At 42.0% G+C, this 15,687-nt stretch overlaps 1 protein-coding gene across 1 annotated transcript; it reads left to right on the top strand.

The window, feature by feature from the left end:
- Nucleotides 1-3,240: 3,240 nt before the first annotated feature.
- Nucleotides 3,241-5,552, top strand: LOC147428938 (uncharacterized). The gene has a single exon (XM_086495170.1). The coding sequence runs from the start codon at nucleotides 3,337-3,339 to the stop codon at nucleotides 5,275-5,277; it is 1,941 nt and encodes a 646-aa protein (XP_086351296.1). The 5' UTR covers nucleotides 3,241-3,336; the 3' UTR covers nucleotides 5,278-5,552.
- Nucleotides 5,553-15,687: the final 10,135 nt, after the last annotated feature.

The raw sequence follows: 15,687 nt of genomic DNA, 5'->3' as shown, positions 1-15,687 counted from the left end.
ACAAGCACCATCCAAGTTAAGGGTGTCAATAAGAAGAAGACCACTATTTTTAAAATCCTATAGACTCCTGTTATTTATGACAATGGAACCATGGTTCAAAGCTTTTTGGTCATGCTTGTTGGTACTATGGAGGGTAACATAAACCTGGGGCGCAAATGGATGTCTGCAGTCAAATGTAAAATCAATTGGGAGACCGGGAGTATCACGGTACAGAAACCAACTCATGGCCCTACGACTCAAGGAATAACACCCAAAATCTCACCTCTTCATAACACAAAAAACAACAAAATATTGCCAATCCAAAAAGTCACGACATCCTTGCCACTAGTAGCACAACCCTCTAAAGCTTCAACTTCCATGGCTACGACAGAGGAATTCCAAAGATCGAGCAAGATTTATTGAGCAAACAAAAAATCGAGCAAAATTAACCAATCAAATAGGATAGCAACATAACATTGTCAACTCCAGGTACATTTTGACAATACTTAATTTCATGTGAAATTTCATAAAGTTAGCAAACACCATAAAATTTGCTCATTATATTTCTCTACATCTAGAGGCATCTTCACATATGCAAGAAAAAACCAATTTTCTTATAGGTGTGCACATTCCATTTATATCTTGCTCTCTCCCCCCCCCCCCCTCTCTCTCTCTCTCTCTCACACACACACACACACACACACACAAATGTAAGCATTGAGAGTCACTAATAATCAGTTGTGCACTCTCACTTGATATGATTCTTTTGGTCTCATAAGTTGTATTTGATCTTTAAGAACGATAAAGGAATCTCTCTCTCTCTCTCTCTCTCTCTCTCTCTCTCTCTCTCACACACACACACACACACACACACACACACACACACACACACACCATCATATGCACAAAACATGCATTTTTTATACTGGACATACATGAGGAAATCAATAAAGTAAAATGTATCTTTTGTGTATAAAAATTATATAAATCATAGTAAAATACATCAAGGCACTGAAGTGAATGTGTATAGATCATGGCAATAAATATAAACAAAGCCATGATAAAACTTGATTGTCTCTGTAGGTAAAGGGAAGGAGTTGGATGATTGGTTAACGTCACTTTGATAGGATAGACCTATCGTGGGGTAGTGGGGGTTGTTGCACTGGGAAGACTTGCTTCTATCTATAATGTGATGACCCTCAAGGCTTGGCACGTGCTTGAGGTGCCTTTGTACATTATTTTGATGAATACAATGCATATACTCACTATTGTGAGTTTGGAAAAAAAAAGAATATTTTTATATCAACTTAAGTTTTGTTTAGGGCTATGTACCCTTACAATTGTTAATTGTTGCTTTGAATTGAGTACCAAATTGAATGTCGTGGAGTGTGCACGAAAAAATGAGACTCATACAAGAACTATTGCATGATTAAGCTCACAACTAACTAGAGATGCATGATTGCCAACCATCCATGATCACGTGGACAAGGAATTAATGGGAAAATTCAAATCATCTAGAGTGTAAGTTGCTGCAAAGTGATTGTTCTCTCTCTCTCTCTCTTCTCTCTCTCTCTCTCTCTCTCTCTCTCTCTCACACACACACACACACACACACACACACACAACCTCTCTCAATAAGTAGATACCTTCCAACCTTACAAAATTCTCTTCTTCTGATCCCCCACCCTCTCTCTCTCTCTCTCTCTCTCTCTCTCTCTCTCTCTCTCTCTCTCACACACACACACACACACACACACACACACACACACACACACACAAACACACACACGTACACACACACACACACACAAAGAGTTTCTGTCAAGAAGTAGACTCGCTTTCTTCCTCTTCTTCTTTGTCCTCTTCTCTCTCTCTCTCTCTCTCTCTCTCTCTCTCTCTCTCTCTCTCTCTCTCTCTCTCTCTAAAATCAAAACTTATACTCCATCTATATATATATATTTTAAGAAATGGTTCCGTGTGGTCTAGAAAACATTTTGCCTCGACACAAGGCCTCTAGTACACTTCGATTGGCATGGGTACACCAAATGTTTGAGAATAGCCTCATCAACAACTACCAGGGTTGGACTGTGAGCCCTTTCTTTGCAGGGCTAAAAAGATGTCTATAGAATCTTAATAAAATCCTTCCCAACTCCCAAACGGATTTTTTTGAAGGCTTTGCGGACCCTTAGAATCCTCTAAGACACATGGATGATATCAACCTTTCGGCTTCTTGAAAATCAACTTGCACACGCAAGAAAGTGTGGGGGCCGAGGCATGAGCATGAAGGAAAGGTGGTGAAAGATCAAGGGATGGCGTGTGCAAGGCATTCAAGGACCTAAAATACATCCACAACATCTGCATGGTGTAAGACATATGGATGATAAAAACCTTTTGACTTCTTGAAATATCAGCTTGCACCTGCAAGCAACTGTGGAAGGCAAGACATGAGCACCAAGGCAAGGTGGTGCAAGGATCAAGGGGTGGCCTATGGAAAGCATTTGAAGATATAAAGGACATCCGTAACATTTGCATAGGTCCTTTGATGATAGAGCATTGCTGACTTTTGGCTTCAGCTATTGGCTTCAGCTAGTAAGCATGGAGGAGGAGGAGGCAAATGAGGTGATAGCTGCTAGGGGCAGGGCCCTTTAGGAAAACCAAGAAATCTACACAAAGTTTAGTGTAATTACTGGTAAAAGCTTCAAATATTGACCCCAAACCCAGAGAATTTCAAGTTTTCCTTTATTTCACAAGTTAAGAAAAATGTGTTTTTCTAGCCCCGTTAGTAGTAATTTATATCATATTTAGAGAAGCCAAAACCCCTTCAAACGAGTCCGCGGCGACGCGGATTGATTTGGGGGGTAGCAAGTGGTTGTGCAAATGATTCACCAAGAATATGTGAAGAAAAAAGCTCGTGCTGCATGGAGGAACAAATCTGTGAGCGCCAAAGAAGGGGTGGGTGTGAGAGATTTGCAGTGACGGTTTTATGCTCTAGATAAGAAGCGAGGATAGTTGGCATGCGCAAGATTTCAGTTGCATCGTGCCGACTGAGGCAACAGAAGATGTGAGCCCTCCATGCCTGCTGCTAAAATCGGCAGTGCATCGTAAGAGGAAGAATCTCCGTAGGCTGCTGCAAGTCAAAAATGTTGGAATATAATAAAATATTCCAGCTGTCATGCCTCGAGAAACCAAGAGGCACCAACACCCGTTCAAATCCACTATTCCCAGCCTTTATAATCACCCCATGTAATCACTCTACTATCAAGCAATCAACCCGACTAACCGCCTATCTGCGTGTGTCTCTTTCTACCTTCTCTCTCATCTCATTCTCTGTGTAACACACATCTACACAATGTATTAATGTTCTCTTTCTGCGCCTCTGATAGTGGGAGGCCCCCTGGCCTTCTACTCCCACATGGTATCAATCGCCAGTTATTTCCTGCACCCCTACTTCCCGATGGCGCCAGCCATTCTTGCTGCTGCTGCCCGAATAGAGAAACCTGCAATGAGCCAATTCTTGTTGCTGGTGCTACCCGCTTCGATGAACCCTGTTTCTCTTGCATGCAAGCCACAGATGGTGCAACCACAGCCAATTTCAGCGATCACCTGCTGAATGCGAATAATGATACTGTAAATCATACATGTCCTGTGCAAGAGACTCAACTCAACTCCTCCTTTAATGCCAACTCTGAGCGCAGATATGAAGCATCATCTCTTCTTGCACATGCTCTCATTTGTTGCTTTGTGAAGGCCATTCAACATTCCTATTCAGCGCAATGCCTAATGCCATGCAAGCCTTCAAACACCCCTAACCCTTTACATTCTGCATCCTCTAATGATGCTCCCTCAAGCAACGCAATTTGCCGGGGCTCATTTGAATATACAGAGGACGATGATGCCATCATTGAGGCATTTCTTGCTTCCACGGAAGGGGCACCTGAAGCAGCAGGTGATAAGATACCCAAAATACCCTCTGAAATGCAGTGTATCGGACCTCACTATGTTCATGTTCTTAACAAAGTTTGCGGCATTTACTTTGAAAATTCTGGGGATAGCAGTCTCAATGCTGAGCATCTTTCCAGCCCATTTCTGAAGGCTCACCATCCTGCTGGAGAAAGAGCAGATGACCATGCCATCAAGGTCTTCACTGCTGCTGAGAAGTCATGCCCAACCCATACTGTTGCCCATGCGCGCCAAGGACATGTTGCATCTTATCTTGCTCTACACATTGCTGGCCGTGACGATGATGAAATCATTGCAGCATTTGTTAATGCTTTTGTGAAACCCTGCATATTGGCGTCATTGTCTGTGGAGGATTTCTCATCGGGTGCTGCAGACAACACTGTTCCTGCGCTGGCAGTCACTTCCCAGATGATTCTGGAGGACAATCAATCCCTTTTGCAGGTGAATAATCCTGCTAGCCATGCCCCTTGGCCTACTTTTGGCGTTGTCAATGACTTAGACAATCCAACTGAAGTGCCTAATTCTGCTCTTGATGAGGCCAGACCCTCTTGCTGCAGCTATACATCACCTCATGATGTCTCTCTTGGCGCAGATCTCCAATACCCACCAAGCTGTAGCCCTCTGCTGGCTGCCTTGCTGATAAACCAATGTAATGCTGCTGCTATTCATAATCGGCCTTGTTACAATCTGCCCCTTGCCCCCTCATCTGCAGTCCTTCAAAAGCGAGCCCAATCCTTGTCATGCCTTAACTTGGAGGCAGATGATGATGACGATGAGGGTGCTATCATGAAGGATGTTATCAAAGGCTTGTCTCCTTCTTCAATGCCAACCTTGGATTCTGCAGAGACACTATCACTGATGGTAGACGATGGCCTTTATGGTAACCGTTTGCAAAGTGATGGCCTCCATGAAAATGAAGCAATACAGATTTCAAAGCTCGATGTTCTTGAGTGCTATGACAGTGTCCCCTTTTGCAAATACTGTTGTCGAGCTCCTCGCAATCGAAAACCAACCTTGTGCCACAATTTTGGAATTCAAAATCATCGACGTGATGATCCTTCCAATGGTCCAAAGCCAAAAAGTTCAGTAGTTATCTTCATCATGCTCAAATACTTGGACTCCTACCTTATCTTCTTCACCAAAAGCCAATCTGAAGCAAAATCTAAAGCACATGTTTTCAATCGAAGGGGGGATCAATTGAAGAAAATCATTCGATCTCAACATGCAGTTGAAGAACTTGATTCTCATGCGAGAATCAAGATGAAACCTCGACATCAAACATATCCACTTAACACCTTTATGCTTGAACCTGATCGATTGTGCAGAAAACCCAATTGAAAGCTAAAGTAAAATTTTTCTTTCGTGCACCTCCATCGTTTGATGGAAACAAAAACAGAAAGCACTTTCCAGCTCTTCTAAGCACTTTTCATGCACAATAAAATCTCCTCTCGGCATTCAGCTGAGGGGGGATGTTGGAATATAATAAAATATTCCAGCTGTCATGCCTCGAGAAACCAAGAGGCACCAACACCCGTTCAAATCCACTATTCCCAGCCTTTATAATCACCCCATGTAATCACGCTACTATCAAGCAATCAACCCGACTAACCGCCTATCTGCGTGTGTCTCTTTCTACCTTCTCTCTCATCTCATTCTCTGTGTAACACACATCTACACAATGTATTAATGTTCTCTTTCTGCGCCTCTGATAGTGGGAGGCCCCCTGGCCTTCTACTCCCACAAAAAAGTTCCTAGATATTTGTTGCGGGGGATAGCAAGCAGACGGAGGACAGTTTCTAGACACTTTCCTGCACTCGTACCTGCAGCATGGAGTGGGGCAACAAGTTTCGGCATTGAGTGACGCGACTAGGCGCGACTGGGCAAGACAGATGGAATTTCTTGAGATCATTTTTTTAAACGCTAGAACCCCTTCAAATCAGTCTGCGGCGACGCGGCTTGATTTGGGGGCTTTCAGATACCACTCTGGCAGGTGGCGAGGCAAGGCATGGCAAAAATTAGAGACGACCGATGTTGATGGCTAGCAGACAACAGCCAAGGATCTTGATACTGTTAGCTTCGGTACTATGGACTCATGCTGAGTCTGATGAGTGATACTATTAATGTTGTTGAGCTCAATTCTGACTGGGCCATCTGGCTTCTGATGATTTGTTCGCAGCCCAGTAACCATTGATCTTGGGAGGCTTCTTGAATCCGCTTGCGCTTGGCTTGCTGTTGATAGCCAGTATCACCGTCATTGTGCAACAGCATAATCTCTTTGCAAAGCTGCCTTCACCTACATCAGCAACGTGAGAGGTCCAACCTTAATTCTGCATCCGCATAGAGAGATTTGGCGTGGTGTTTAGTAGGTGATCCGCCTTGCAATCTCTTTTCATCCCCTTGTGGGGCAGCAGATGGTGCAGGTGGGGAGGTGGCGAAGTATCAACAGTCTCTGAGACAGTGATGGGGCAACAAGTACACATTTGGAGTAACGAGCTTGCAGGCTGCAACAAGGGGCTATCGAGCACACTGATGATAGTGGGCCAGCACTTGCAAACGACGACTCAGCTTGATGATGGTTTTTGAGGACACAAATAATGGCATCTTGCAGCAAGTGGATAGGGTCAGAAGTGATTCACAAGCAGAAGACACTCAAAAGCAGTGGAACGACAATCAGTGCGAATGATGTTGCAGAGACCATAGAGGATATTGCTAAGGGTGTTGCTGATAAATCTGCTGGTACACAGAAGCAAGTTGTCCGTGATGCTGGCAGGAGGCGAGAGCTTAGTTGGGAGTATTACTGATGCTGTTATTGAGTAGTCAAGTAGCTAGCTCCTCTTGACTCTGAGAAAGAGGAAATTCGGTCACGACACTTGCCGATGTCACCTCGGACACCACTTCACGTGTCGGTACTAGAATAAAGGGAAAATTACCAAAATACCCTTCTAATTTGTGGAAATTCCCTAGATATCCCTCAAATTTCAAAAATTTCCAAACACCCCAAAATGCCCTTCAGTTTTTCCAAAATTCCCAAAATACCCTTGGTCGTGACATTAAATTTCTCTAAAGATAAAAATAATTGTAGCTTTTCATAAGAAGACTTATTGTCAATCAATACAAGATGCTAAAACTATAATTTGAGTCGTTTATGTAGGCTTTGGAGATGAATTGCTTCATTATTTTTAGAAACATTTTCCCTTTTTCTGGCCACGAATGTAGAAGACATGTTGAAGTCTCACAATTCTCGGGAAAGAGAAAATGCAAGAGTAGGGCAGAGGAATATGATTTTTTTATAGGCACGTCGTGCTGCCTGATTTTTGTGGTGCAAACCATGTAGTCTCTCTCTCTCTCTGTGTGTGTGTGTGTGTGTGTGTGTGTGTGTACATGACCTAGTAGTACCAATAGATGGAAGAGCAGTCTCTCTCTCTCTCTCTCTCTCTCTCTCTCTCTCTCTCTCTCTCTCTCTCGTTTGTCTATAGTGGTAGATGCAAAGCCTGTGAAGATGATGATCACGACAAGGTGTACTCTCTCTCTCTCTCTCTCTCTCTCTCTTCCCTTCCTTCTCCTTTGTCTTTAGCGATAGATGCAACAACCATGGAGATGATGATGACAAGGCTTTGTGCTAGAGTAGATTGTCTTGCAAGTGATGGTGAATGGGGACAAGCTGGATGAAAGATGATTCATTCTGCTGGTGATGGTGAGGAGTGCCATCACTCGATAGAGCAGGCGATGGAGGTGGGACAAGGCAAGAGGGTACAAATATTTTTGAGGTACTTCTCTTAGTAAGAATCTTTTAAGATGCTTGCAGGTTGGCCAAGGGAAAAAGCTAGAGGATGGCACATGGAGGGGGGAGAGAGAGGGGGGCGGGGGGGATGTCATCTATGACAGTGAGACGGGGGATAGAGAGATGGATTTTTTAACCATGGTCTACATTGGCTTTCTCTTTCCATTTCATTGATGCTTTATGGCTTATGGGTTGCGTCTATGCTTGTTCCATGGAATATGGCAGTCAGTGCTTAGTATGTTGCAATGCTATCGTGAGATGGTCGTTGCCTTGCAATCATGTGTTGCCATCCCATGCAAGAGCTGTAACTCATGACACATATAGGATCACAGGTAGGGATGCACAACAAGGGAATGGAAAGGGAAGAGATCTGCGATGCATCCTTGTTTTAGGGATTTTCTTATCCTTTACAAAACAAAGGTATAACATTGGCTTTCTCTTTCCATTTCATTGATGCTTTATGGCTTATGGATTGCGTCTATGCTTGTTCCATGGAATATGGCAGTTAGTGCTTAGTATGTCGCAATGCTATCGTGAGATGGTCGTTGCCTTGCAATCATGTGTTGCCATCCCATGCAAGAGCTGTAACTCATGACACATATAGGATCACAGGTAGGGATGCACAACAAGAGAATGGAAAGGGAAGAGATCTACGATGCATCCTTGTTTTAGGGATTTTCTTATCCTTTACAAAACAAAGGTATTCTCAAAATAGCTCCAAACGTCTAATACATGTTCTTGATACACACACACACACACACACACACACACACACACACACACACACACACATATCCTCACGTTGGTGTGCATGGTTTTAGGCTTTGGGGGGGGGGGGGGGGGGGGGGGGGAGAGTGTTCCCAATTCATAAATTTCTAAAATTTCTTATGTGTAAAATTTTGACCAAATTATAAATTACACCTTTTTTCTATTCAATCTATAAATTTTTTTTCCAATTCCATTTTACGATACATAATTAGTAAGTGCCTCCCCTGTTACAAGTTTTGGGGGATTTGTATTAGAGAGTTTGTGACCTCATATATAGACACAATCATGTTCTGATGATCATTCTTGCATTTCATGACCCTCGTCGATAATGTCAACATCATTTTTCCTAGGTTATTTATAGCACTAGCTCTCTTTGTGGGCTCATTTTTCATTTTTGAGTTATGTCATGATAGATCTTAGTACACTATGTTAATTATTTGTTCACTTGCAATGCCTAGGTAAGAAAGATTGCACAATATTGTGTTGCTTCCACTTGCCTCTTTTCATCATCACTGGTAAAAAGATATCACTGACAAAACCTGGCTTTTTTGTTGGTTGTTTTAGTGCAAGACAATGTGCATAAATACCTCTAGAATCTGTGAGCTAGGATGATTTTTTTGTTATATTGAGTTTTGTGTGTGTGTGTGTGTATGTGTGTTCGTTGTGAAGCTCTTGCTCGATTTTTTGCTTGCTCAGAAAAGCTCGCTTGGTGAATGGTAACACTCCTACGACAGATAGTGCTACATCAAAGGCTCCATGTGATCTGACCAAGGGTACATATCAATGGGTCCCTAAGGTACCATTATCGAACCCCCCCTATGGTTCAAGTTAATTCACAAAGGAAACCTCAAAGGAAGACGTCCGCTCAGGTTAAGAAGGTGAAAACCAAATCATGTTGGATTCCCAAACAACTATTAGAAGCCCAAGGCTACTATGATGGAAATGATCAAATTTGGGTACCTAAACGTAAATCGTGTCCTTCCCCATTCACTACGAAACCATGTGAGTCAAACCTTGTGATTTCAAAGCCGATGGAAGACGTGGGAAGGGAAAGATCACAGAATGCTACACACCTATTCTAGAGCTAGTTTGGGTTCCAAGGCAAAACCAATCTATTCGGCTTAGCTCAGGAAAGGAGAGGTTCCATGAAGCTTCTAGCTCCTCATGTAATGCATCCATAGAGGTAAAAGCTTCTACACAACCTCCACCTACCATAGGCAACCTCCATGAAGCTACAAAATATTCGACACCTCCCATTGTTCAACTATTACCTGATGCACTACTTCAAGTTCGTTCATGGGAGAGTACCTTACCACCCTTGCAACTTGATGAGGCACCCAAGGTAATAGAGAACTATTGGCTAAAATCCTTACCTATTACCAATTGGAACAACTGGTTCCAAAAGGTGATGACATCCTTTTTAAAGTATGATCTACCCAAGGAAGGGGGGAGTCTTCATTCACGTCAGCCTATTGAATTATTTCCCTCTTACCCTTCTTTCCCTAATCCTTGAGCTTTCCGATTTTAGGGATTGTATATATATAGATATATAGTAACTAACCACTCTAGTTTTTAAAAAATAAAAATAAAAATAAAAATAGTAAAGAGCAAGAGCAATTAGCAAACGAGTGTGCACAATACTAGTCAAAAGCATTGACCTAGACCTACACATGTCACATCAGGTACACTGAAACAGAAACCTATGTCATCAAACACCTAACCATTCTCTATTTGTGTTCACAGATATGGCTGATTCTTATGAATATTCTTTTTACCTGTCTCAAGTAATGCATTTATGTTATCCTCATATTTCCTCTGAATGGGATTCGGTTGAAACACTCGCTTGTGAGAGAAATGTTGAGGAGTTAGAGTGGCCGGTTTGCCTCTTGACTACAACGAATCCCTATTCTATCGAGGAAGTTCGCTCAATTGCCCAAGTTTACCCTTTTGCCCAGGCTGAGTATGCACACATCATGACATTCCTAATACTATTTTGCACAGAAGAGGACGAGGACGATAATGGTGATTGGATAGATGACGACGGCCTTACCAAAGAGAATTACACCTACCTTGATGATGAGGATGGCGGCTTAGCCTTAGAGCTACCAACCGAGCTCTCCAACCTCCACTTACATTGATCCTCATCACTTGAGTGATGGAGGGTAGGTAGGATTAGGACGATAGGAGTTTTTCTGTTTTAGAGTTTAGTGATTAGCAAAGTTCTTTTTTCCCAGTGATGTGCCTCTGGAAGGTGGATGTTTGGTGGTGACTATTGTGCAGTTTGTGACTACATAAGGATGCCTTCAAAGGACAATGACAATGGATGTTTACATGTTACAATGGATGTTCTCCATTATATCAGGTGTACTACTTTATTTTATCCATGCTTTCCACAATTACATGTTTGCATCTTATCATTTGAGTTTCTAACAATGGATAATGAAGTTGTGACATTGCCAATTTAGATGCTATAATTTTTTTCAAACATCTAGTACCTTGTTCTTCTCTTTGAGTTTGGTCTATTAGTTGGCTTTAAGTAGGTATCAGGACCTTACGCTAAACTAGGCCACTTAATTGCCGACTTTAATTTTTAAATAGTCTATTAATTGTAGTAACATTAGTAATGTTTTAGGCTATGAGGATATAGTTCTCTCTAGCTTATTCCACCTAAGTGTGACTTGTGTTGTGGAAGTCCATGTGTTAAACTGGTATTTGAGACCTCGAGTCTCCCGCCTAGTTTATGCTCAAGCTGGTATTTGAGACCTCGAGTCTCCCAGCTGCTGGTATTTGAGACCTCGAGTCCCCCAGCTACTTGTAGCAACTATGACAACAACAAAAAAGGGGGGGGAAAAAAGCAAATAGCACAAACTTCCTTGTATTTTATGTTGATCACACTTAAGTGGTAGAAGTAACAAGATCACTAGTCTTTATAGCCTGACGAGCATTCCTAGGGTTAACTACTCTTTAGTCAATATTTTTTAATTAACGTTGGTCAATCTAGTGCTTACTTTAGCCCTAGCTCTTGTGTAATTCTCTTAGAGTCAACCTAATAGACCTTAACTCAATTGCATTTCATTCAAGTACTACGCTTGTTCCAGTTGGCAATGTTACAATTCATGATTATTTTATTTTATTTTATTGCATTTCTTAGAATATCATGTGTGCATCTTACTTATTGCATGCCTATACCTTTGAGCTTTCATAAATTTTTTTAAATTTTGCTACAGGTACTCCTATCGTGGATCCGATGTTTCACTATTATATTCCGAGGGAGGAATCTACATCAGGAAGGGGGGCATGTTAACCTCCAACATCCACTTCTAGTAGTCGTGGACCGGGCTTGTCGGTCCAATAGGAAAAGGATAAGAGTGATCGCCAATGAGAGACGCACTCTAACTGGAAAATTCAAGGGCTAGTTGGCTAAGCATGGGCATCCAAGTGTGAATGGGCGAGCTCATATGAAAGTGGTCTAAACCTAAAAATCACTCATTCTCTCATTTGTGCAATTGAAGAGTGCTCTTGCTCCATCTCCATCTTCTTCTTCATCTCCTTGTGTGTGTGTGTGTGTGTGTGTGTGTGTGTGTGTGTGTGTGTGTGTGTGTGAGAGAGAGAGAGAGAGAGAGAGAGAGAGAGAGAGAGAAAGAGAGATAGATAGATAGATAGATTTTATTATCATCCTCGGAGGTCAAATATGACCTATGGGACCAAAGTTACATGTGATGTAGTATGTGTATGGCTGATGAGTGACTCTCGATGCTCCAAAATTGTAGTGATGAGAGTCGCAATGGAGAGCCCACACTTTGGCTGGGAGAGGAAAGTGTGTAGGTCTAAGTTATGGCTGAAAATGTGAGAGAAGCAAGTTCGGATGTGATCAAAATCTGAGCACTCTAGTAGTGTGTGGTACTCAGACTCTCGAACTTGCAGTGAGCATAATGTGCACAATCGATTTGACTCTTCTCCATTGCCCCAACGCCCTATCTCGCATCGAAGGAAATGGGAGCTAAGACGAGTTGCTGCGATAGTGCGTATCGCGGACAAGGGAATAGGCTCAAGCATGTAAGTGTGAGTACGGTTTCCTCTCTCAGCGAAGAACATGGTTTTGTAGTTGGGGGCAATATAGGTGGTGTAATGTATGAAGCGTGACCCACCGGATTTCTCCCAAGCCGTAACACATTGGCGTTGTAGAAAAGCTTCATTCACTTGAGAGTCAATTGAAGCATCATGTAGCAAGTGTAATGCATCCCATCTCCCAAACCACTTCTTTATGTCTTGCATCCATCCCGTGCTCAAGATCTTGCTTTTATGCGTCTTTTGAACTTTTTTGCTTGCTTCCCATGCAATTGTAGGAAGTCGATGTGAGGGGTTTTGACACATCTTTATCATGTACTCCACAACCCTTTCCATGCCCATAACCTCAATTGGAAGAGATCCCGACTCAAGAAGTAAGAGCATATATGGTGTTTGTGTCTTAACTTGGAGAAAGTTTGTAAGAAAACGTTTTTGGACATTCTCAAACTCTTTCCAAGTAGACTTTGAGATGCTCCCGCCCCACACTTCAACTCCATAAAGAAGAACCGGTGTCACCAATGCATCAAAAAGATACTTCTTGAGAATCCAACACTTGATGTTTCCCGCATTACACATGTTCTCAAATGCATAATATGCTCTCTTTCCCGCTTCCAAACGACGCATAGCACATTCATGCCATTTGTGATTGGATGGAACCTCAAGGCCAAGGTACTTAAAGCTCTCAACAACTTCAAGTGTCTCGTTGTTGTACACAATGCATGGCTTCTCCTTATGGTTGGTTTTCACAAGCATAACCTTTGTTTTGGATTCATTTACAATCAGCCCACTATGCAAGCAAAAGTTCTCAAGGACAACCATAAGCTTTTGTGCATCTTCTAAAGTGTGTGCTAGAAGCACTACATCATCCGCATACAACAAAAGCATGATTAACGCATTGCAAATAGTGACCTCTTCAATGCCTTCTTCTTGCATAAAGTCAAGTACCATTTGTTCCGATTGATCGATGCATAGACCAAAGAGAGTTGGTGACAATGGACATCCTTGTTTAACCCCAATAATGCTTACAAAAATTTCTGAAATTTCTCTTCCCATGCGCAATTGACAAATCACCTTCTCATAGATTCGAGAAACCGCAAGCATAAACTCACTTGGCACTTGGAGTTCTTCCATCCTTCTCCACAAATTGTTACGTGGAATCATATCAAAGGCTTTCTTAAAGTCCACAAAACAACAATTCAATCGCTTGCCTTTCAACCGACTTTCCTCCATGAGAACACGAAGAGTGACAAGATGATCAATGGTGCTATGGCATCGACGAAAACCCGCTTGTCCCTTTGCACGCTTGTCATTCTCTTCAGCCCAATCACTCAATTTCATCTCCATTATGCACCCAAACAACTTTGCCATAAGAGACCCAATCATTATAGTCCAGTAGTTGCTTACATTCTTTACATCCCCTCCTTTATGCAAAGGCTTAACCCAATTAGTACTCCAATCATAAGGCATACCATGTTGAAGTGCAAGGTTGAACATATCACACATCCACTCATGGGTAAAATCTCCCGTCCATTTGATCATCTCCGGCTTGATACCTTGAAGATCTCCCACTTTGCGAGTGGCCAACTTTTCAAGCCCACCGCATACATCCTCAATAGTAAAAAAAGACGGCATACATGGGAGTGAACCATAAAATGGCATTTTTTCAGTATTTGCTTGCTCATATAATTGCCTACAATGTGTGTACATATCCACTAGACTCAAGTTACCAAAATTCTCAACCCGCTTGCCTCTCAAGTTTCTCCAAAATCTTCCACATGCATGTGCCTTTTCTTGGACTTGAAATTCTTGTTGCTTTACTTTCCATCTTCTTCTCTTCTTTTGAATGAATGCCTTGTATGTATGCAAATGACTTTGATAGTTGTCTTTGTCCATAGTTGCATCAAGCTTTATCAAGGACTTTCGAGCATCTTGACATTCTTTATCAAACCACCTTTTGCGTGATCTATCTTTGTTGATACCATGGAGATGCTTTATGGCAAAGCATTCTTCCGCACAAGAACAAATAGCTTTCTTGAAAGCTTCCCATTTAGTTTCCAATGGTGCATCACATTGAAGCTTTGTCATCCATAATTTTTGCTCAACCATTTCAATGTACATTGGTGCCCGTTTGAAATCCATACATAGTGATAACTTCTCTTTCCTTTGGCTGAGATTATCATGCTTAGTTGCTTCTCCACATGAAAGGTCAATACATAAGGTGCGATGGTCGGATTCCGGGGTCCATTGACCAAACATAAAACTCTTTATGCGATACATGATGGCTTCAGAGAGTAGCATATAGTCAATCACACTATCCCCATTATGTCTCATACATGTAAATCCATTGGTTCCACTCCACAAAGATATACCATTGGCAATGAGCATACCCGTGCTATTACACATGTGTAAAAGTAACTTTCCATAGTGATCCAGCTCTTTCTCATCCATTGAAGTACGATCATACAAGTGAACTTCCTCCAACTCCCTTGAAATGTATGGCATATCAAATTGTTGAGTATTATGTTGCAATGTTTTTGTGCGGGCATTCATATCCCCAAATACAATAACATCACCTTCACCTTTGAAATAAGAAATGTCCTCTTCCAAATGAGAAAATGGTTGATCTCTATCCATGCAAGCATAAAAGGGAGAATCATGAAGAGGAATGTAGCAACAGGCTACAAAAATGGGTGCTCTTTTTGGTGTCATAATTTTCAGCCATACATAACGTTTGTACTTGTCATCTTTCACAATTGATACAAAATCTTCCAATCCTTTCTTAACCATACATGCTAACCCTCCTTGTCCTCTTCGTTGCTTGAGATTCTTTGACCACATCAATGAATGTACATTGTAATCCTCCAAGCCGTTAATCCTTTGTGTATCATGCTCCCAAGTTTCAACAAGAAGTACAACATCGTCTTTGCTTGTTAGTTCATCAATGCCAACCCCCGCATTCCATGGGTATCCATTACAATTCCAAAAGCATATTTTCAATTGTAACTCGGTCTCATAGGTCACGCATCCCTATTTGCTTGAGAGACTTGCCTCCTCCTTGGGCACATTTTCTTCATGAGAGATCTCCTTGTTTTTATTATTCTTTTCCTCATATGCCTTGCGACGCATATTTT

This window comes from Adiantum capillus-veneris, chromosome 22 (genome assembly GCF_014529385.1).
Source record: "Adiantum capillus-veneris isolate H3 chromosome 22, ASM1452938v2, whole genome shotgun sequence".
Classification (NCBI taxonomy): Eukaryota; Viridiplantae; Streptophyta; class Polypodiopsida; order Polypodiales; family Pteridaceae; genus Adiantum; species Adiantum capillus-veneris.
Note: the sequence above shows the minus strand (reverse complement) of the source record. Positions and strands in the feature narration are given on the sequence as shown.